At 48.6% G+C, this 24,310-nt stretch overlaps 1 protein-coding gene across 1 annotated transcript; it reads left to right on the forward strand.

The window, feature by feature from the left end:
- The first annotated feature begins 807 nt into the window (after positions 1–807).
- Positions 808–22,390, forward strand: SNORC (secondary ossification center associated regulator of chondrocyte maturation). Its single transcript, XM_034782637.1, has 3 exons — positions 808–2,448; positions 18,723–18,905; positions 22,281–22,390. The coding sequence occupies exons 1-3, from the start codon at positions 2,376–2,378 to the stop codon at positions 22,388–22,390; spliced, it is 366 nt and encodes a 121-aa protein (XP_034638528.1). The 5' UTR covers positions 808–2,375.
- Positions 22,391–24,310: the final 1,920 nt, after the last annotated feature.

A 24,310-nucleotide genomic window follows, 5' to 3' on the forward strand; every position in this document is an offset into this window, starting at 1 on the left:
TCCACATCCTGCCTTTCTTCCTAAGGTGGTCTCTCCGTTTCACTTGAATCAGGATATATTTCTCCCAGTCTTCCATCCTAAACCACATGCTACTCGCCGAGACCAGCGTTTGCATTCTTTGGACGTTTGCAGGGCTCTGGCTTTCTATATTGACTGCACAAAGCACTTTAGAAAGACGACGCAACTCTTCGTTGCAGTGGCCGACCGGATGAAAGGCTTACTGGTCTCCTCACAATGCCTATCCTCCTGGATCACGTCTTGCATCCGGACTTGCTATGACCTGGCAGGTGTCTCAACACCGCACCTCACTGCTCACTCCATGAGGGCCCAAGCTTCCTTGACTGCCTTCCTGGCTCAAGTTCCGATCCAGGACATTTGTAGAGCTGCGGTTTGGTCTTCAGTCCACACATTTGCAGCTCACTACGCACTGGTACAGCAGTCCAGGGACGATGCTGCATTCGGTTCAGCAGTTTTGCACACAGCAATATCTCACTCCGACTCCTCCACCTAGGTAAGACTTGGGAGTCACCTAATTGGAATCGATATGAGCAAGCACTCGAAGAAGAAAAGACGGTTACTCACCGTTGTAACTGTTGTTCTTCGAGATGTGTTGCTCATATCCATTCCAAACCCGCCCCCCTTCCCCACTGTCGGAGTAGCCGGCAAGAAGGAACTGAGGGGGTGCCGGGTCGGCTGGGGTATATATCCAGCGCCATGAAGGCGCCACTCTAGGGGGCTCCACAGCCGACCTGACGGTGTTGCTAGGGTAGAAAATTCTCCAACGATCGTGCACGCGGTGCGCGCACACCTAATTGGAATGGATATGAGCAACACATCTCGAAGAACAAGTTACAACGGTGAGTAACCATCTTTTTTTTGTCAGATTGTGGTGGGTGCAGTCCGTATACAGCTATGCCAGTTCTCAATTTGTTTTTCTGTTAAGGTATGGAACTAAAGAGTCATTCTGGCTTCTATGTAGCAGGGAATTGATAATGTTGAGTGTGGTGCAAGAGGCATTTGAGGCCTCTTTTCACAAGTGATTTCTGAAGCAAGTTCTGCTTCCTTATGTCTCAGTTGATTAGGGTGGCAACTTCCAGTCCACTCTGTCCTTCCTACGTCTGCCAATTTCCAGTTGCTCTGGCGTAGGATTTAGCCTAGCAAAAAAGGTGGTGTAAAAGGAAATCTGAATCTGGGTTAGCCACCCTGCTTGATTTAAGAATGTATTGAATTACATATAGAAGGAAAATGGCTCTAAGGAGATCCTGTAACAGAAAACTTTCGAATCTGAAATCTAAGACCAAAAAACTCACCTAATTCACTACATCTTCAGAGCATAGAGAACGGTACTGTGGTGATTAAATACTCATATTGTGTATAGATGGCTTTCTGAATTACAGAGCTTCTCTGAACAGAAATTATTCACTTCCTTGCAGTTTAGATGTTCAATCTTCATACCAGTTTAAAAAAAAAATTCTAAACCCACTGAGAGAGAACATAATGAAACGGTTCCATCCCCAGTAAACAGGAATGCTCTCCTTTTATATAAAATTCATTCTTTCCCAAGTCTCTTGTCATTGAGGTGCTTGGGGCAGCCTAGATCAAAAATGTGCATTTTTTCTCTGCTCTTTGATCCTCTTTCTTGAGCATGTTTGAGGGAAGAGAGAGGGGCAGGAAAATGCCTATGTTCAAGTTAAATCTGATGCGTGCCTGTGATTTAGAAGATGCTGCTTGGTAGACAATTGTGAGCTGTGGGGGTGGGCATCATGTGTGGTCTTCATTGTAAATCTACTTTTATAGTTTTATGTCCAGAAAACAAAGATGCCAAGAAATTTGCTCTGGCTCGATTTCAGAGCATGTTAAACCCTAAAGTTGAAGGCCCTTGTTGTTTGATGTGAGCCCTAATAAAACTGCCCCCCACACAGGAGGGTAAACTATCAAACCATATGCCTGTTTTTGGTGTGGCTTCTGTAATGAGTTGTGTTGTATTCTCATTGCCAGTGTGACATGGGATGGACACCCCAAAGGTAAGCATTTCAAACATAGTCCCGAATCCTGTGGGGCACTCAGCCAACAACCACTAGAGTGCACTCACCAAATTGGGAGGGGTAACTGATTTCCAACAGTCCAGCTGTGCATGCACTGGGGGAGGAATTTTTAGGCACAAAGTTTAGAGGGTGGAGCTGTTCCTGACTTCAGGAGGGAGGTCTGCCGTGCGTCTCTGCAGAGTGTTTGCACTCTGTGTGTGTCTGCGTTCTCATAGGAAGGGACTTGTGATCTGACTGGACAAAGTTTCATTATACTAGTGAAGTTCCCAAGCCTTTTCTACTTTGAAGAGTTTAAGAATTCCTTCTGACACACTCTTCCTGGAGGAAGAAATGCCCCATCACAGCGTTCTTCGCCTGGTCCTGCTGATGCTCTCTGGAGTTGTGGTCCCTGCTGTTCTAACAGGTAAGCATCTTTGTTTGGATTTACAGTTCCAAAGCACTGGGAATCTGTTGCTTATTAACCACCTTCTCTCCCTTTCCCCACATCTCTTCACTCTTTCCAAAAGATTTTCACAAGTAACTAGGAGAAAGTACCCCCTCCTCATAGTTCAGTAAGTCATCTTTGGAATTCAAGTAGCTAGTACAGGGAAAGGGTTTGATCTGCAGCTTGAGACAGTGAATTCTGTCTATTGTATCTCTTTAAAAATGACTATAGGCCAAGTCTCAAAATAAGAATTACTGGGAGTTTGGATTGCAATGAGCAGTTACCTCTGCAGCTGAGAGGAAGAGTTGTATGCTCTGAATCCTAGCAGAATTAAGTTAAAATCATGTTTCAGTTCCTTTCATTGGGTTACTACTTTCACACAGCTTGGACAATGACAATAGATGAACCAGTGTCTGGTTATTCATTTTCTGTCTCCCATGCACAAGTACAATGTTGCAATGTTTGGGATGCAAATAGAGGAATTTTTAAAAGGACAAGCTAAATAAGCAGGTTTAAGTTACTTGAGTTTTTCCTTCAAAACTGCGTATAGTCTTAAGAACTGGGGTGGGAATGCACTAAACTGTGACTGAGGTTCAGTAAAGCTTGGTGAGGTCCAAAAACAAAGCAAAGAGGGTGCAGGGGGAGGAGATTAATCAGCAGGACTTGTGCCTGCTCTCTAAGGCCCCATCTTGAATGGGACTGTTGCAAGCAATTTTTCAATAGCCATCTCACATGGTTTCACTGGCCAGTGCATACTAAGGGCATAGCCCTGTTCCACCAATTTAAGAATTGTTCTAAAGATTGTCTAGTCTTGAATGATTTTTATGACCAAAGAAACAATGTTATGCCCACAGTCCCCTCCACATAGGCTGGCCTCAGTGTACTGTGACCATGTTACGGAACTGCTTCTCCTAATAGACTTCCCTCTCTAAGTGTAGATGGGACTATGTTGGAACATCAAAGTGGATGGTTCGGAACAAGGTAGGAGGCAACTATCTGATTAAAGACACTGCTAAGCATTTATCTTGTATTCCAAACATTGGAGGCCTTGGAGCTACACTGGCTTGTGATGTACACTGCGAATTCATTCCTGCACAATTCGTTTTGGCATCTTGCATAGGAGGATTGTTCTGACCGTCTGCCTGGCAAATTGCTGTACAGTAGATCTAACCGTTTGTGTTTGGGGAATTTCACACAAGAACTTTAATCCTGTAGAATATCAAACCACAATGTCTATAGAGGCAAGTGAAGAGTAAATGTATCTGATATTTATTTCATGAAAAGATCTTGGCTGCTAGGAACTCTTTTTAAATAACTAAGAAATACAGCATCTAAATTGTGACTGCAACCTGTGTGTTCTCTTAAGATGATTTATATATGTAGCTCACTAAATATTTGCATCTTAAATTCCAGTTGGTAACTAAATTACAACAGGGGCTGATTTCTTCCCCCAAAGAATAGTTAAGCTTGTTAGAATCTACCCCACCAAGCAAGTGCATGTTACTTTTCAGTGGTGCCTTAAACTGCGTCCTCACTGACCTAGAACCTCACATGAACACAAGAAAGCAATGTAGCTAAGTCCATACAATATATACAGGAACTCGGACCTACCATGCAAAAACTCCCATGGGATAATCAGTAGGTCTGGGATAAGGAGCATGTTGTACTAACCCAACCACAATAGGGCTTTCACTTACGTTGTACCTGACCATCACCTACTATTCTGTTACTTTCATCTTCATAGTATAGTTTGTATGAAATACCCCATGTGCCTCCTCCTAGCTGACTAGAGAATGGACAGTTCATCAAATGGTGCCTGTACTGCCACAGAGTGCGTTGTGTTGGTAGAATGCATCTTCTTGTAGCAGAGTGTCCTTACTTTCTCTCAAATGCATTTTCTCTTGCAGCTTTGAGCCCTCTGGTGGGTTAGTTCTTTTGGTATCTAAAACTGGAGCATCAGGGAACTAGTTTGCATTAAAGATACGAAAAGGGTAAAAGATTTATGCTGCAGCACTAAATGTGAAGGGTTCTCTTTCCCTAAATCAAGTCTTTTAATATATGGAGGAACTTTTTCTGTATTTTGTTCTATCATAAAAGGGAAGTTTCCCGCCTAACCCTGACAGAGGTGAAGGGATACAGACAGTCCTCTGATCTGCATATGCATGCACACGGTCCCTGCCTTTTTGTAAACGAGTTTATTTAACATTCAGCCTAACCACCGCACTCTGTGCTGCTCCACACTTGAGCTCAAAGCATCACAGACTGCCCTTTGTGCTTCCTATGAAGGGCTCTTTTCATCTCTATGCTGGCCACACGCCCACTGTGGCTACCTGGGGCCGGACAGCCCATTGCTGGCCTCGGAGTTCACCCAGCCCCTGCCCTTCTGTGTTGGGGCAGCTCACTTCCCATAGCAAAGCCCTCCAAAGTGTGCAAAACGAAGCCAGCCTCAGACCAGGGTGCAAATGATGTAAATCCTGCTGGCCCAGATGTCCTGGATGACTTGGACTCTGGCGCTATATATAACAGGAGAAGCACCAGAGGACTGACTGACTATCTCTCTATCTATAGATAGAGAGATATATAAAATATCATTTTGTTAAAGCATTGCCTTGAAAACCCTTATGGAGCATAAACCTCCATTAATTGCAAATTAGGAGATTAGCAAGACCAAGTAAAGAATCAGATTGTTTCTGAGGGTTTCCAACACTTGCATAGAGCTCATTGCACACATGAAGGGTTAAAGGATTGACATTCTGGGATCAGATCACTTGCTCATCTTGTCTGATTTGACTTCCTGTAGTGGTCAATATTTCATGCTAAACAAGAAGGCAACCTCCAACCCTAAGTCCTAGCCAACTGTTCTTTAGGTGCTTGCCCATGTCGATTCCAAGTACACCTCTACCCCCATATAATACGGTCCGATATAACGCAAATTTGGATATAATGTGGTAAAGCAGCGCTCCAGGGGACGGGGATGCTTTATCTCGTTATATCCAAATTCGTGTTACCGCAAGCAGTTCCTCTGTGCCCGCCTGTTACGTGCTGCTGCCCTCCCCGGGGGCCCCCCCCGCCCCAGCTCACCTCCGCTCCATCTCCTCCCATGAGCGTGCCACACCTACGCTCCTCCCTGCCTCCCAGGCTTGCTGCGCCAATCAGTTGTTTGGCGTGGCAAGCCTGGGAGGGAGAGAAGTGGAGCTGCAGCGCGCTCGTGGGAGGAGGTGGTGGAGGTGAGCTGGGGCAGGGGAGCTGCAGCAAGTAAGGGGGGGCACAGGAACCGCTCCTCACCCCAGCTCACCGCCGCCTCCTCCCCCCAGGAGCATGCCACTCAGCTCCGCTTCTCCTCCCTCCCAGGCTTACCGAGCCAAACAGCTGTTTGGCACGGCAAGCCTGGGAGGGAAGGGGAGAAGCGGAGCTGCGGCGTGCTCGTGGGAGGAGGCGGAACGGAGGTGAGCTGGGCCAGGGGGGGCAAGGGGAGGACCGTAGCAAGTAATGGGGGTGAGAGGAACCGCTTCCCGCTCCAGCTTATTTCCGCCTCCTCCCCTGAGTGTGTCACTGCTGCTCTGCTTCTCCCTCCCTCCCACCTTCCAGGTTTGCCGGGCCAAACAGCTGCTTGGCGTGGAGATAGAGCAGAGGTGAGCTGTGGGGGGGGAGCAGTTCCTCTCCCTACCCTGATATAATGCGGCCTAACCTATAACAGATTTATTGGCTCCCGAGGACCGCATTATATCGGGGTAGAGATATAGGTGTGCGCATGCTGCATGCAGTCAGAAGGTTTTCTCCTAGTAGTTCCTGTCAGGTTGGCTGTGGAGCCCCCGGAGTTGTGCCTTCATGGCAGTGTATAGAGGTTACTGCCAACCCGCCACCTCTTCAGTTCCTTCTTACCACCAGTGATGATAGTTGGAGCTGTCTCTCTGACTTACCTCTGCAAGTGTTGCCCCTAGTGATGGGACTTTTGATTATCCTGTAAATAGTTCATTAGTTAGTGTTAGTCTTAGTAAGTTAGATAGAAATGTGGGGGCTTTTCCCCCAACCCAATTCCCTCCCCTCTTGGGGTTTGGGGCATGCCTCAATCCCAAGGGTTTAAGCTGTGCAGGACCTGGCACAAGCCCATGCCAATGGGTGACCCCGCCAGCCAAGATGGACCGTCAGCACAGCAAGGGGTGGTACAGGCTAGAGGCAAGCCCACAATGATGAGGCACCACTCACCTCCACAGCACAGTTCTCCAGCACCGTCCCACTCTGCACCACCGTGGTCTCTGTGCTCAAGGTCCCGGTCATTGGACTCAGAGGCGGAGTCCTACTATTCCAGGCACAGTTGGCACAGCTCAGAGTGGCGCTGCTACAGGCAGGAGGTGGGGATTTTGTTGTACAGGCAGAGTAGCAAGGGCCAGCGCAATGGCCTTTCTGGACAGACCCAGTGGGTATCCCACCAGGCCCAGAGCACTTACTCCAGGGGCTCCCAGTCCATAATTTCAGAAGGACACGTCTCTTTAGCACCCTGGGACTGTCTCCCGCCTCGAGGCACTGAGATGGCTTCTGTCCAAGGCACAGAGTCCTATCCTGGTCCCACCTCCACCACCGGCACCGAGGCCGCTGTCGGTGCTGAACAGCACAGCACCAAGCAGTATGCGTCCAGAAAGCTGGAGGGACAGGAGGGCCCGTTATCACCTAGAGCTTTGTCGTCATCCCCGTCAGCTGAGGCAGTGGTCTTCATCCTCTGGGCAGCCCCCCATTGATGATAGAGCGCACCAGGAACCGTTGCGCAGGGTGGCCCATGACATGGGGCTACAGGCTGAGGAAGTGGTAGAGTCTAAGGACCCCATGGTGGACATAAACCCTGAGGGGCCATCCAGGGTGGCATTGCCACTCATTAAAACATTTCAAGCCACTATGAAAATCTTGTGGCAGGCTCCTGCCTCCATTCCCCCCTACAGCGAAAGGGATGGAGAGGAAGTATTTCATCCCTTCTAAGGGGTACAAATTGTTATTTACTCATACGCAGGGCCGGCTCCAGGCACCAGCTCACCAAGCTTGTGCTTGGGGCGGCACCTGGAGGGGGGCGGTGCTCCGGCCACCGGGGAGAGCGGAGCCGCGGTGGGCTCGCCGCCCTCCCTCCGGCGCTCTGGATGCTGGGGAGAGCGGAGCCCTGGCCGGGCTCTCTGCCCTCCTTGCGGGGCTCCGGCCGCCAGCGGAGCCGCAGCGGGCTCGCCGCCCTCCCCCCGGCGCTCCGGCTGGTTGGGGAGAGTGGCCCGCGGCCGGGCTCGGCGCCCTCCCCTGCTGCGCTCCGGCGGGGGGGGGGGGGGGGGGTGGCGGGAGGCTTTTTTTGCCTTGGGCGGCAAAAAAGCCAGAGCCGGCCCTGCTCATACGCAGCTGGGTTCACTGGTCGTAGTGGCGGCGAATGAAAGAGAGCAGGGCCCAACTCCAAAACCCAAAGACTCGAAGAAGCTGGATTTCTTCAGCAGGAAAATGTACTCCACTGGGGTTGGGGGGGGTATCCCGTTTCGGATTGTTAACCAGCAAGCAATCCTCAGTAGATACAATTTCAAATCATGGGACTCCATGATAAAATTTAAGGAGTTGGTCCCGTCAGACTCCAGAGTGGAGTTTGCAGCCATGGTAGAGGAGGGTAAGGCAGTGGCACGGACCCCCTTTGCAGGCCTCACTGGATGCAGCAGACTTGACCACGCGAACCATGTTCTCTGCTGTAGCCACGAGGAGGAGCTCATGGCCCTAGGTGTCGGGCCTTCAACCACAGGTCCAGCAAACAATTCAGGACTTGTCCTTTAACAGCATGGGACTGTTCTCGGAGCAGACAGACTCCAAGTTCCTAAAGGTTTCTTGGGCAGCATTGAAATCGTTGGGCCTGCATACCCCCGCCACCCAGCGGAAACACTTTAAGCCCCAACCACCTCCACGCTTCAACCCTCCCCAGCCTAGGCAGGACTTCTCCGGAAGCAGGACAGGAATGGCAGGTGTAAGCCTCCCCATCCACCACCCAGTCAAGGCCAGGACTTGGCAAGGCTGTCATCAGCCTCTAGGCAAGCCTTTTGAAGGCGCACCTGGGGACGATGTACCAGTCTCCTCGCTGGATCCTTCACCCTGTTTGCTGAACCATCTGTCCCACTTCTACCGTGCTTGGTCCCAGATAACCTCAGATTGCTGGTTTCTTCGCCCTGTAGAAGTGAGATATTCTCTCCAATTCTGCTCCTCCCCTCCTCTCACTCCCCTTCCCTGTCACTCTTCAGGGACCCTTCTCACAAGAAACTCTTCATGCAGGAGGTTCAAATACTCCTCTCTGCAGGAGCAGTGGAGGAGGTTCCTCAGGAGCTAAAAGACAAGGGATTCTACTTCCAATATTTCCTAATCCCCCAAAGCCAAAGGAGGGTGTGTGTGTCAGACCCATCCTCGACCTGCAAGGCTTCAACAGATTCATGAAGTTGAGGTTCTGCACGGTCTCTTTGACTGCCATCATCCCATCTCTGGATCCGGGAGACTGGTATGCCGCCTTTGAACTCCAAGGACACACATTTCCACATATCGATAGTTCCAGCCCACAGATGCTTTCTCAGCTTCGTAGTGAACCACAACCATTATTATCAGTTTACAGTCCTCCACTTTGGCCTGTCAGCAGCCCCTCAAGATTTTACCAAGTGCATGGCAGTCGTAGCCCCCTTCCTGAGAAGAAGGCAGGTGCAGGTCTTCTGCTGTCTGACCACTGTCTGATCAGGGGCTGCTCCAGAGTACAAGTGGAGCAACACGTCAACTTGATGAGATCCACCTTAGACAGGCTGGGTCTCCTGAATGTACACAAATCAACTCTATCGCCTGCTCGAAGAATAGAGTTCACTGGGGCAGTGTTGGACTCGGGTCAGGCCAGAGCCTTCCTGCCAGAGTCTCGTTTTTGGACAATGCAAGACATCATATAAAGCTTCGAGCAATACCCCACCACCACAGCAAGGAATTGCTTGAAGCTCCTCGGACATATGGCAGCTTGTACATATGTGGTACAACACACAAGGCTGAAGCTCAGACCTCTCCAGGCCTGGCTGGTGTCAACTTACCAGACGGGGCATGATAGCTTGGAAAGGGTGGTTACACTCCCACTGCCAGTTCTCAGGTCTCTCCAGTGGTGGCTCAAACCACTGGTGGTATGAGTGAGGGTCCCCTTCACCAAACCACAGACCTCGCTGGCCCTGGTCACAGATGTGTCAGCATTTGGGGTGGGGAGCTCATCTGGGAGAATTCAGGACCTATGGTCTTTGGTCGCAAGAGGAGCTCTCGCTTCACACCAACGTCAAAGAGCTGAGAGTGGTCCACCTGGCAAGCCAGACCTTCTGGGCCCACTTACAAGGGAAAGGTGCAGCGGTGATGACAGACAACAGGACCGCAATGTTTTATATAAACAAGTAGGGTGGAGCTCACTCTTCTCTCCTAAGTCAAGCTGCATAGCCCACTCAACTCACCTGGAAGCATCCTATTTCCTGGGTTCTCAGAACGAGCTGGCAGACTATCTCAGCAGATCCTTCCATAACAACAAGTGGTTCATTCACCCGTACAAGGTGAACAGTATTTTCCAAAAGTGGGGGAGTTCCCCAGATCAACCTGTTCCCCACAAAAAGCAACAGGAAATGAATTTATCCTGACAACACCCTAGTGTTGTAGGGAAGCACGTTATCACCCTCCAGATGGGAGGACGCGGCACAGAGACTAAGTTGCAATGCATGTGGGAGAGAGTCTGTTGGTCTCTGTAGTGGCTGACCCCCAGCAATGGACAGAAGTCAAACAGCCATGCTGTTAGCTCTGTCAGCCACTTTTGATACATCAGATCTTGAGGTTTATTAGACATGTCTGCAGGGGCCCTAGTGCCTCTGTTAGAGAAAGATCCTATATTTGGTTATCCTCAAGGGCTGTGATTTGGGGGATCCATCTCCTCACCCCATCCTATCGCTGTGTGAGAGGCATGGCTGTAGTGTCACACATGCTGATCCTATTCAACCCTACCTTTCGCACTGAACTTGGACACTGATACTTCCTAACCTTCATAGTGCCTGGCAGAGCGAAGACTCTAAATGGAGCATAGCTTCCTTAAGCTCAGACCTGGTAAAATGCAGGTGTGGCGAGGGTAGGTAAGGGTTGAATGTTCTTGGGAGCATAAGCCATACTCACTGACGAGGTGTGGTTACCCCAGTATCCTCGAGGTCAGATGCACTGAGAAGCACCTAGCTAAAGACCAAGTGTATTGATCCGTGAGAAGTATGCATATTTCTGTGTAACCTCACTTTAAATGCCAGGGCTTTTGGGAAATGAGGATAACGAGTCATTACATACATGGCTGTATTTAGCTACCTTCATGATTCTGAACCCTCAGCTAATCCACTTTCCTTTCTTTCACTATGCAGCCCAGGTCGTGGTTAGCAGATGATGTGCCTAGGGAGAGCACACAATACTGAGAGATCTTCCCAAGTGAAGGCTGACTTGGATTCCCACCAAATACAGTCATGGCCACTTGGCCATTCATAAGGGGGTGACATTTTTTTATTCAGGTAATAGTTATACCGCTTTAAGCCTTAATACTTAGACTTTCCTACCAATACTGCCCAAGTATGTTGTATTACATTCACCTTCCTGGTAGAGGGTAAACTGCATTTATACCCAATCAGTTCTTCTACGTGGTGGCTTGAGAAGTAGATCAGTATAGTGTGGGTTCTTGTCAGGTGATTTTATGGAAAAGCGTATGCATAATGCCAAATTCTCTTACAACCCCAATGAAATGCCTGGGGGCTTCAGGCACCAGGTGCCATTGGCTGGTTTCAATGGGGTTACATGGAGTGTAGCAGAGAAACGTCTCCCACGAAGTAACATTCACCCCTTCATAGAGGACTGTGCATCACTTAAACCCTATTTTGCTGGCCCCTCAGCAGACCGATGGGTTTTACCCATAGAGAATAATCTGTCCTGAACTATTTGATGTAAGGTTGTGTTTCTAATGGGGATTTCTAATGACAATACAGACCACAAGACTGATGCTTGAGTAGTTAATACGTATTGCCAGAACCCAGAGAAGACTACAGGCTTACTAAGAGGTACAGTTTGGATGCATTTTATGCAATACTTGGATGCCTAAAAAGACATACCCTGCCCACTCTAAGCCTTTTTCATAAATGGTTTGCATCCCTTGCAGTTTAATGCATTTGTTTTACTTCACAGATATAAAGAATGTATTTGGGATTTGTACAATGCCTGGCACACAAGGTTGCCAATTTTGGTTGGATGTATTCCTGGAGATTTCATCACATGACATAATCTTTAATTCAAGATTAATCTTTAATTCCTGGAGACTCCAGGCCAATCCTGGAGGGTTGGCAACCCAGTGGCACAATGGGGCCCTGATCCAGGATTGTACAGCAGTAGCATATACGAGCCCTACGTGACTAATAATAATCTCCCACAAATGTTGGTGGCATTCTTGTACTAAAATAGTGAGCTGAGGACTTTACTTAAGGTATTTTTCTGCAGAGTAGCAACCAAAACTTTCTTTTTACACATTTAGATCCACGTGTGACATCAGATCCTCTACTACTTAAGTTGTATCATTAGTTTGCGGCTTCACAATGTCAACTATACAGCTAGAAAAGCATGTAACTTAAAAGGCTCTGTCGAGTGTGTGCACTGCAGAGAGACTAATAGAAATCCTAATTTCTCCTTTGGTTCCTGGAATCTGGATACACTTTATTGTAAACATCAATTTCATTGACTTCAGACCCAACACAAAGTCAGCATGTTCAGGGGGTTATAAAAGAAGTGAACCTAAATGCTGTTAAAATACTGCTAGCTAAGGGCCTGCTTGTCTTGGCTAAAGCCAGAACATCCAGCGTTAACTCAAACAGCAGGTAACAGTGTAAAAGTGGATAGAATCTGAGTAATGGTCACTTCTCATTTTTGTGTGGCGAATGAGTGTAGACACATGGGGCTGGATTGTTCAGCCTTATTTCAGAAGAGTGGGAACAGGATGCATCTGAAGACATGGCTGTTGGGAGGGAAAAAGTAAGGGCAAATCATGGAAAGCAGACTGCTAGTTTAACACACGCGGTTAGTACTTTGCTCAGGAGGGATAAACTTGGCAGCATTCTCTCTTGCTTCTGACTTAGGTTATGTCTACACTACACAGCTTTTAGCGACAGGGCTGTGTTGCTACAGCCGTGTCGCTAAAAGGTGCACAGTGATGCCGCTGTTTGTCGGTTCTCCTGCCAACAAAATCATCCAACCCCTATGAGCAGCGTTAGTGTCGTTAACAGGAGAACGCTCCTAATGACAAAGAGCTGTTCACATCGTCACTTGTTGTCGGCAGAGCTTTTGTCTTTTGGAGAGATGTTTTTTTTTAAATCTCTGAAAGACACATTTTGTCATTCAGTTGCCAGTGTAGACATAGCCTTAGTTTCCCTTCTTGTGTTGATTAGTGCAGGAGTCTCAGATAATTGCATAATCCTATGGTATCTTATCTCCAGAGTAGGCAATTAAGGATATGTTAAGCAGTTCCAAGTGGGGGTAGGTCTGTCAGACTCTTGATGGGTCTCTGACATGGCTACTTAAGTTCCTGTGTGTGTAGGTTTTTGTATATGCTTTAAACTGACAAGTATCGTTAGTGTCACTCCAAAACAAGCTGCAAAGAGGTTGCATTTTTCTTTAGTAATTAAAGCTCTAATAGAGTGAAGCCACAAGAGTTCAAGGCAGAAAAATCATGTGTAACACGCACTGTCCCGGTCTTGTAGGTGAACTGAAAGTGTGTTTAATCAGAGGGTGAAATTAACAAACTGTTAATCCAGAGTCTGTCAGATTATATCAAGCCTTAAAAATCACTAGAGGGTGTAAAAGCGCTTTAAAACCAGAGTCAGAATCCGTTCTTCCTTCACTTATCTAGCACTGAGTTTTGTGCAAGTCCTGCAGCAGTGAATATCCTTAGTGCAATTAATGCAGTTCCCAACAAAGTTCCGTGTGTTAAAGATGCCATCAATGGCCACAGGAGAGACGAGACATGTAGCACTGGGTTCTGGTCTGACTATATAAAGAACCTTTCTATTACCTGTTAGAGTATCTTGCATCAGAAAAAATAAACTCTCAAACAATCACTTTCAGAACCTTCCCAACGACTGAGCATGGTCCCGAGGAATGGTGTTTGCTCCAAGCAATAAGCCCATTATCTTTGCTAACATTTTAGTGTCTGATCAGACGGGAGGAGTACGCACTACTATATTGGCTTGAGTTCTCATGTAATCAAATCATTCTCTCTCTTGGAGCCACTTTTCTTTGCCAGCCAGTACTGGCTCCAGTGTTGGTACTGGCGCTTGTTGTGTTGACACAGTGAGTGAGGTCATGACTTGGACAGTTCCCCCATGCAGCCAAGCAGTTTAGAAATGGGGCTCAAAAGTTTCATACACGAGTCTGTTCTGAAACCAATAGGCTAGTAGTGCCAGTGGCTAATTAAATAGCCACAACTCTGTTTTGCACTTTTACCTGCTGACTTGACTAAACATTATCACTAAATTTCTCCTTCCTCTTGATTTGTGTCTTGGTAGCTGAAACCCCAGGCTCTATGACAGGGGTAGCCAAACTTACTGATCCTCCAAGCTGCATGTGACAATCTTCAGGCACCTCCTGGGGGGCTGAAGCTCCTAGACCGCCCCACTGGGCAGAAGCCCCTAGCCCCACCACCCTGAGCTCCCCCTTCCCTTCCCCCCGTCTGATGGGAGGAGAATGGGGAGGCGTGGGGGGCTCCATGAGCTGTACTTTAACTGTAAAAGAGCCACATGTGGCTTGTGAGCTGCAGTTTGGTCACCCCTGCTCTATAATAAGGCACGTGTGTAAGTGTAATCAGTTCATAGATAATGTGCCAGTAGATGGCGACCAAGACTATGTAGCATCGTTAATTGGTTTTGTACTGAGCCTGTGAATACTTCGGGTGTGTAGCTTTGACAGATAACACTGGGTTCCCCTCCTCCATACACTGCCTGTAATTTGCATAAAAGTGCAACCTACTTAAAGTTGGAAGGATTAGATTTTTTATCAACAAATGTCAATAAACGTCAATTTCACTGTGTATGCACAAACCAATGAAAATGTGGTTCTAGACTAGTGATTTTCAACCTTTTTTATTTGCAGACCCTTGAACAATTTCAAATGAAGGTGCAGACCCCTTTGGAAATTTTAGCCATAGTCGGTGGACCCCCAGGGGTCCACGTGGAGCACAGGTTGAAAACCACTGTTCTAGACAGCCCAGCTCTGCTCCCAGCATGCCCAAGCCCCAGCCCAGGGAACTCACTGTTTCTGGCTGGCTTCTGTTTTGTGGAACCTTGAAACACACAGATGTCTGAGCAGGAGCCTAGAATGAATCTCTCAACTCAGCCCAATGCAGAGTTTAGTTTATCACTGTTTATAGCATGCACCTAATTAGAGAGTCTCTGGGTGCATGTACCTTAACTTGCATATCACATGACCGCCAACCCTCGCCACTCTGCCATGTGGGGCTGCAATGAGACCTGCCAGCGTTTCGTGAGCACGCGAGATGCTGTCATTCTTTCACTGAATCCCCACAGAGCAGTTGCCCTGGGTGTGGCCTAGATTTTCTCAGCCCAGGAAGCTGGGCTGTTCTGGATCCCTGCCCTCAACTTGCTCAGCCTAGATACCCAGAGTATCAGTTGAGATGTCCCTGGCCTTGGCTGCGCCGCTAGATTTTTCCATCCCAGTGTGACATTCCCAGTGGTTTCAGCAGGGACCTGTGGAATGTCTCCATTTCTCACTGGGGCCTCTGAGTTGTCCCACCTGAACAAAATGAGCATTGATACAGACTTCTGGACCAGCCACACGTAAACAGGAAAGCCCTTCTCAGTCCCAGCCGACCCTGCTGGGAAAAGAAATAACAGGATGTGAATTGCAGCCTCAAACAGAATGCAGTTTCTTTCACTCTTCTCCCTGGGCAGCCCCAACAGGCGCCATCTGGGGAGGGTTCAAGTCTCTGAATGCTCCAGTCTGCCATGCTTCCAGGGGATGTGTCCCATCCAAACGGCTGCTGCTGCTGGCAGGAGGCTTCTGACTCCCTTTGCAGAGCTAACTGTGTTCAGGCAGAGGACTTAGGTGTGCAAATGCCCTGTCAGCACTTAGACCTTGATCGCTTCTGGGAGGGGAAAATGGCCAGAAGCTGAACAGCCCTGGGCTAATGTGCTTTGCTTTGCTTTCCTTTTCCGAGTTGCAGTGAGTTGTAAATGCGTCCAAGTACAGAGCTGATCAGTCACTTGGTACAAACAATTGTCCTGATCATTGCTGAGATATGTGGTGCTTGTTTCCCTGCTAGGAAAAGTCACTATTAGGAAAACTTCGTTGTAGGCTTAGACTTGGTGTTTACGTTTATACACAGCTTTGTGTTTGGTGGAGAGGATACAGCAACAGCACTGGATCAGCGCAAGGAGGCTGCTCTAGCCCCTCTCGCTAACCCATGTTGCTGCAAGGGTCTGTGTGAAATGGAAAATTATCTAGTGGAAACTATTATAGGAGCATGTTCTCCTTAACCCTGAGAGGCAGCCCCTTCTCTGGCTTAGGCTTTGTTCACCCTGTGATATTGCACTCCATATGATGTTATGAAAATATGCTAATGAGTGTGAATATAATCTAACTGGAATATGCTTCATTCAAAAGGTCTCTTGTAAGGTATCATTACAAAGCTTATAATCTATTGAGTGTGTTCATCCTATTTGTATGAATGTATCATTTTTGTATCTGAAGCTAGAAATATGAAGTATTACTCTGAGGTCCTATTGTAGTTATGCAAGTGTGGGCCATTAATGGTGGCTTGGAATCTTTATGGCTCCCAATAACCAGGACAATTGGTTGTAAATGGCTCTGTTTACTTGTAAGTCTTTCTGTATACCTGTGTGCTGGCAAGTGGGTAATGATCACATGTCACTGTGAGATTTCAAGTCACCTAAACTGGAATCCATCTTCAACCTGGTGCTTTTCCATTTAGAAGGAGGGGTGGGAACCCAGAGAGGGACAAGGGATTCCCACCTTGTGCAAAAGCTATATAAGGGGGTGGAACAGAACAAAGGGGACTGCAGTCATGAGAAATCCTCTAGCTACCACCTGAGCTGGAACAAGGACTGTACCAGGGGAAAGGATTGGGCCCAGACTAGAAGGAGACTATTCTGTCAAAGAAGCTTATTGGAACATCTCTGAGTGTGAGATTTACCTGCGTTGTTTCCTATGGTATTAGGCTTAGACTTGTGTGTTTTATTTTATGTTGTTTGGTAATTTACTTTGTGTTCTGTCTGTTATTACTTGGAACCACTTAAATCCTAATTTTTGTATTTAATAAAATCACTTTTTACTTATTAATTAACCCAGAGTAAGTATTAATACCTGGGGGTGGAGGGGACAGCTGTGCATATCCCTCTATCAGTGTTATAGAGGGCAAACAATTTATGCGTTTATACAGGGTAAAACGAATTTATTTGGGGTTTGGGAACTGGGTATCTGAGTGCTGGAGACAGGAGCACTTCTTAAGCAGTTAAGCCTGCAGTTCGTGCGGGATGTGGTTCAGACTTGGATCTGTGTTTGCAGCAGGCAAGCGTGCCTGGCTTATTGGAAAATGGGCTCAGAGGTAGTCTAGGCACATCAGGTGGCAGTCCCAAAAGGGTTTCTGTGATCCAACCTGTCAGACACTCCCAGCATTAGTCACAGCAGGTTTCTTCCTGCTCACCCCCCACTTACATCCTAGCGGACATTTTTTCCCCCCAATGTACACCTTTTGGCAGCCGCCTTTCTGCTCATTCACCAGCTCTGATTCCAGCACCTAGGGTGAAATCCTGGCCCCATTGAATCAGTTGGGTTTTGCCACTAATGACAATGGGGCCAGGATGTCACCTCTAGTCTCTATTGCTTTTCACAGACTCCTAGAAATGTCAGACTGGAAGGCACATCAAGAGGCCATCAAGTCCAGCCCCCTGCGCTGAGGCAGGATCAGTAAACTTAGACCAGCCCTGATGGGTGTTTGTCCAACCTGTTCTTCAAAACCTCCAATGACAGGGATTCCACAACCTCATTTGGAAGTTTATTCCAGAGTTTAACTACCCTGAGAGTTAGAGAGTTTTCCTAATATATAACCTCAATCTCTCTTGCTGCAGATTAAACCCATTGCTTCTTGTCCTACCTTCAGTGGACATGGAGAACAGTTAATCACCATCCTCTTTGTATCAGCCTTTAACATATTGGAAGTCTGTTATCAGATATCCACTCAGTCTTCTTTTCTCAAGACTAAACATGCCCAGTTTTTTTAACCTTTCCTTATAGGTCAGGTTTTTCTAAACCTTTTACAATTTTTGTTGCTCTCCTCTGGATTCTCTCCAATTAATCCACATATTTCCCAGTGTTGTCCTCAGAACTGAACATGGTACTCCAGCTGAGGCCTCCTCACTGCTGAGTAGAAAACAATAGTTACCACCCATGTGTCACATTGTTAACTCCTGTTCAATTTCTGATCCACTACAACCCCCAGATCCTTGTCAGCAGTACAACAATCTAGCCAATTATTCCCCATTTTTGTAGTTGTGCATTTGATTTTTTTTTCCTTCCTAAATGTCATACTTCGCAATTGTCTTTATTGAGTTTTATCTTGTGGATGTCAGACCAATTTGTTATGCGTGTCTTGAATTCTAACCCTGTTCTCCAAAGTGCTAGCAACCCTTCCCCAGCATGATGGTCTGCACAATGCAGCCCTGAGAGGGGCAAAGAAAGTGCCCTCATTAAATGGGGCTTTTCTTGCACCTCTTGTGTATGTGGTTTAATTAGACATTTGGAAGGGGTATTTTTCTGTTCTGGGATCCTGGAGGCCCTGGGTCCATGTGCAGGCTAGGTTACCATGTAGTATGACTCAGCTGAGGTCATTTATATATGACATCAGTGTCGCTGCCTCAGCCATGCCATAGAGGAGGCATCTTTAGCTGCAGAAAGGCCAGAGCTGAGAGTCATTTAGATGATGGTGGTGAGGATTAAGGCTCAGCACCCCTCCCTGCAAATACTGACGATTTGTGAGCGGCTCTAACATGTTGCCGAGCAGAGGGCAGTGGTGAGACAGGCTGGCCAGTACAGGCTGTAAGTTGAGACTGGGCCCTGCAGGCAGGAATCCCAGCCAACAATTGCCAGTAGCCCAGTGCTGTAGAGGCATCGGTGGTTGATTGGGGAGTAATTGGGGTTTATGCTTGTTCCAGCAGAGTATCCCCAAGGACCTGCCCCCACGCTGTGGAACGAGCCGCCGGAGCTGCCGTCAGGAGGGGGCCCCTTTGATGCTGCCACCACCATGGGTCGCTTCTCGGACTCTACAGCCTTCCCCCCGTACACCTCGGAGTATGAGCCTGAGGACACCACCCACCTGCACCGTCTGGATGATAACGGTACGTAGGAATCTCCCAGGCAGCACCCTGCACCATCCTTGGTTAGAACTGTCCAGCCCACAGCCATCACCTGCACACCCGAGCCCTTCTGTTTGGAGCAAATGTTACCATGGTTTAGGAGAAAATACATCCAGAAGGTATTGCTGAGAACTCCCTGTTATCTGTGATCTCCAGAGAAAGGGGAAATGAATGCTGGCCGTATAAGCCATTCTGTTCTTTATCGCTTGTTTAGCATCATAGATATACATGGCACCCCTAGGGTTGCCAACTTTCTAATTGCACAAAACTGAACACCCTAGCGCCCCGCCTCACTTTCCCTCACCCTCATTCACTTCACTGGGCTGGGGCAAGGGGTTGGGGTGCAGAAGGGGGTGAAGGCTCTGGGGTGGGATTGGAGATGAGCGGTTTGGGGTGCAGGAGGGGGGTCCAGGCTGGGCGGTGGGGCTGAGGGATTTGGAGTGCAGGAGGGGGATGGGGGGTGGGGTACAGAAAGGGGTACAGGCTCTGGGGTGGGACTGGGGCAGGGAGTTGGGGCTCATGGTTGGGGTGTGGGCTTACCTTGGGTGGCTCCCAGTCAGTGGCGCAGCGGGGCTAAAGCAGGCTCCTTACCTGCCCCAGAAGCAGTCAGCAGGTCCAGCTCCTAGGCACGGCACACTGCACTTGCCTGCAGGCACTGCCCCCTCCCGCCTCCGGTGCTTGGGACAGGGGCAGCTTGTGGAACCCCACCCCCACGCCTAGGAGCTGGACCTGCTGGCCGCTTCTGGGCACAGCGCAGTGCCAGGGCAGGTAGGGAGCCTGCCTTAGCTCTGCAGCACTGCCAGATGTTTAATGGCTCGTAGGCACTACCCAAAATAAAGATGCATTCACTGCCCCAAAATCTATTTAACCTACTAGGGTTAGCAGTGAGATGGCCTAGAGAAGGAAATCAACCAGACTCTGGAATCCTGCAGGGTCATTGTGTCCCATCACAACACTTCCCATGCCCACAGGCTGCGTTCTCCAATAAACTAGCCCTCAGTTCCCCATGTTTGGAACCCGCTCCAGGAGTTCCAAGCAGCTCAGATGTTTCAGACCCTTACAAAGCCCACTGGGTTTTTATTGTGTCTCGCTGAATCTTCTTTGGTCTTCTGTGTAACAAGAACGATATCTGTGGTAATGGAAAATCCAAATGAGTCTGTCTTCATCATTAACTAATCGTGTGAAAACCGCATGCATTGCCTCCTATGCTCTTTCACCTTGAATGTTATTTCCTTGGGACTGCGCTCCTCTGATACAGCGTGAGATAGGAGCCTATTGGAATTTCTGTTTGTTCCTATTCCTACTCCCTCTGCCTGCCCCTCCCCATGGTGTTCCTGCTTTTGGTGCAAGAGCTTTCTGCTGTGCAGCTCCTGCCCTCCGGAAAGCTGCGCTGTCTCGCTCCATGCTCTAGCTATGTTCAGATCATGTCTGTAAAGTTCTTTTCCCCCACTGCCTGTGTCTCTTCGTTGTTCTCTTCTCCTCTCACTCTGTGGTCTGTTGTTTCCCTCTGTAAGTAATTCTGGGCTCGTTTGTCTGAGTGACCCTATCTACACCACAGCTGTAACATGGGGCCATGCAGAGACGGTTTCCCTGTTAGCCCATTCAGATGGCAGCAATGCTGTCACCTCAATACAATCACTGAATGCAACTTCCTTGTGTCACATGACAGCAACTCAGGGAACTGTCGCTATCAAGCAGGTCTCTGATCAGATAACTGACCACCTGACCGCACAGGTCTTTAGCACAGTGGCAAAGGGCACTGCTAGCCAATTGACCCTTCCTGTGATCATTCACCAGGACCTGTCGTATTTTAAACCTCCCTCCACCTTCCAAGTTAACTCACTACAGACTTTAGAAGCCAGTTGGGAAAGTGGCACTTCAGTCCTGCCATGGTCTTTAAGCTGGGAGAGATGGGCAGCTAAGCAGCTGTGTTGACCCCTGGGTATAGTTCAGTGGGTGGGCTGTGTCACATCATCACTCATCTCAAAGCTTTGTCAGGATAAACGCAGAGAACCACTCAACCAGAGACACTTCCCCCCCCCCCCCCCTGCAATTACAATGAGTGTTCCCCTGTTGGAATGAAACAAGCGCAGCTGTCAGGCCAGCTGAGAAAGGGCTTCACTGTATAGACGGTTGGGACAAAGCTATGTCGAAACATTGTGTGTCATGATGGGCCAAGGGAGGTAATGATGTAAAGAGACCACAAGGTCCTGGAGTTATTGGTGCCACCATGATCTCTGCTCTCTTGGGCACCTCTGTGATTGTGGCCCTGATTGTTGTCACTCTGCGAAAATTCTGTCTCCTGAACTCTCCCAAAGGGCAGGACCATGCCGGAGACCCTGCCTGCGGCTCCAACCATCATGTGCGATCTGGCCCCAGGCAATTATCTCCTAGTGAACACGCACCCCTGTGGCTACACAGCCCCTTCCCCGCCCAGGTTACTGCACTGCCTTCAAGTCTACAGCAAATGCTCAGATCCAGGCATCGCTTTAAAATATGCTTCCCTCTTATCTTCCTCCCCCTCTCCACTTCCCTCCCTTGCTCATTTTCACCCCACCCCAAGGCTTCCAACACTTGGTTGTCACTGGTCCAGAGCCACTGGGATTGCTGGCGGTGGCTTTCATGAGGTTTCCAAAGGGAAGCCAGCAGCAGCACCACTGCTCCTTGGAAGCCTTGCTGCCATCCGAGGGAGAAGGGCTGTTGTTGGGGATGGAAGCCAGCAGCTGTAGTGTCTGCAGGGTGCTGTAGGGGGGAGGGAGGAATGGGGAAGGGGGTTTAGATGAATGTTAATGATTAGTGCAGGTGGTTTGGTTTTATCCCATTTTTCCTTGGAGTTTGCTGGGGTTTGGTAGAGGAACATTCATATTTGAAACTGGCTTTCTTCAATTAACCACTGTAAAATCCAATAGCCCTGGCCCCGTCCATACATGTGCTGGGGCCTGCGGTGCAAGGGCTGGCTGCTGAATGCGCAGTGTGGGGGCGGCTTTGCGGAACGATTGCGCCAGTCATTTCCATAGTTGTACTCGGCACTGGGTATTTCTCAGGCATGCGGGATCACGCCCAAGGGGAGTGGGTGCTGAGTATTGCAGGAGTGGAAGATTCAGCCCGCCTGGGTGGAGGGGAAGGGTGGAGCGTGTCCTCACTAAATACTGTCTCCTGTGGCTGCCAGGAGATTAGGGGGACAACACTGGACATTCCTGCCTCAGCCTTCCTGGTCTTGGAGCTGGGCAGTCTGCTGAGCTCTATGTGCCCAGGGATTTGTGGATATATGGTTTTCCACAGGCCTTTAGCTTGGAGTGACCTCCAGCTCTTTGTGTAGTTCTGAGCCTTTCTTTTCTCTCCCTGGGTTCTCTGCAGGGTCTCTGGGTCCTGGAGCCATCAGTGCCATCGTAATCGCTGCTCTCCTAGGCACGTCTGTGATTGTGGCCCTGATCGTCATCACCCTGCGAAAATTCTCTGCCTCCTGAACTGAATAAAAGCTTTTTCCTAATACAAGTGTCTTCTGCCTGTCTGTGTCTCTGGGCTCTGGCCTACTCCATCTGGGTCTGATTGCAAAGGACCCCATTGAGGATGCACCTCAGTGAGGAGTCTCAGGGCCTTTTAACAGACTTTAACGCCACCACTGCCCTCCATGTATGTTTACTCCCACCTCAGTGGTAAATTAGAGCCATGTGGGCTGATGCTGCAGGAGCATCTCTGGGTTGCTCGTGCTGCTCTGAGCCACAGAATTGTTCTGGTCCTTTGCTGGAAGCTGAGAGATTTGTGACTCTGTGACACTTACGCATAGCTGCTGCCCTTGCTTCCCGCAAACAGCCACCAGCAGCAAAGCATTCACAGCATGAGCTTCAATATCCCTTTGATCCTGGCAGAAGCAATCCAGGGCAGGGATGGGAGGGACTCAGGCAAGGAAACTGACTTCACCCTGCTGTTGTGGATTTTGCTTAATGGCTTTCTGATCCCCCAGCCCACCTGTTACACTCACCCCCTACAAGCCACTCCCCTTCACTGCGGGGCATGAACTTTCAGATACTCTTCCTTATGCACACACTTTACTTGCTCCTGATCAATACAGTGGTCTGTGGGGCAGGCACAACCACTACTAGGATTAGAGAGATGTCCCATCGTCACCTCTCGACTTATAACTATTCTGGAGATGCAGCTACAGGATTGTTGCATTCCCACTCCTGGTTCTTCCCCCTCCCGCCCCCGAACTTTTCATATATGGTTGCAGCCCTGGGCTGTGATACCTTCATATGCTGAAGTGACTGATGGCTCTCTTGCTCTCATCGTATTTCCTCCTGTTTTCAATATTGTCCTCCAGCTCCATATGGACTCTTGCAATTTAGTGCCCCTGAGGGATGGTGCCTTGTTTGAGATTTTACTGGAGAACTCTGATGTATAGTGGTAAGCAGTCAAATGTGGCAGCAGCAGCAGCTGCTACCTGTCAAAGATCTGAACAGGACCTTCGGTGTTTTCTGTTCTCAGTGTAAGACCATATCGAAAGGGCTCTTGCATCCAAAGGTGCAAGAGAGGGTGATGACAGCAGCGTGGGACTAGGCAGGCAATTGCCTGAGACAATGGATGTCTCTGTTAAAAGCTGAATCATAGAATATCAGGGTTGGAAGGGACCTCAGGAGGTCATCTAGTCCAACCCCCTGCTCAAAGCAGGACCAATTCCCAACTAAATCATCCCATCCAGGGCTTTGTCAAGCTGGGCCTTAAAAACCTCCAAGGAAGGAGATTCCACCACCTCCCTAGGTAACGCATTCCAGTGCTACGCATTCAGTGAACTCTGAGACCGTTCCACCAGCAACCACTCTCACTGCCCATCACTTAAATAGGAACATTTATTCCCACCTAGTTACATTGCTCAGGGCTCTGGATAATTTTGCACCGTGTCACACAATTAGGTTGCTCTAACCTCCAGTGTAGGTGCAACTAGGTTGACAGAAGAATGGCCCTCAGAGGTCCATTAATGACCTTGATGGAAAAACCGCCTTTGTTGTAGGAAGCATCTATGCTACAGCTGCGATGCCATAGCACTGTAATATAGACATACCCTTAGTGAGGTGTTTTTGAATGGGCAGCGCCTGACCCTCAGGGTAATGATTGCTGGGGCAGACTGTAGTGCTGTATGAATGTCAGATAAGCAGCAGTTGCTGTTTACTGGGAAAGGTGTTGAGTTGCTAGCAGTAAGAACTGAAATCCTCACTCCACGAAAATGGCACAGGATGGTCAGTGCGAGCAGTCTCTTGCATGCACCAACACTGACCCGCAGATACTCATTACCCCTGATCTACAGGTCTCTGTCGCATGTGAATGGTGTCACTTGTTATGTGGCCATCTGTCAGCTGAGCTAAGCATTCTAACTTCTTAAACCTAGGCCA

This window comes from Trachemys scripta, chromosome 9, assembly GCF_013100865.1.
Source record: "Trachemys scripta elegans isolate TJP31775 chromosome 9, CAS_Tse_1.0, whole genome shotgun sequence".
Lineage (NCBI taxonomy): Eukaryota > Metazoa > Chordata > Testudines > Emydidae > Trachemys > Trachemys scripta.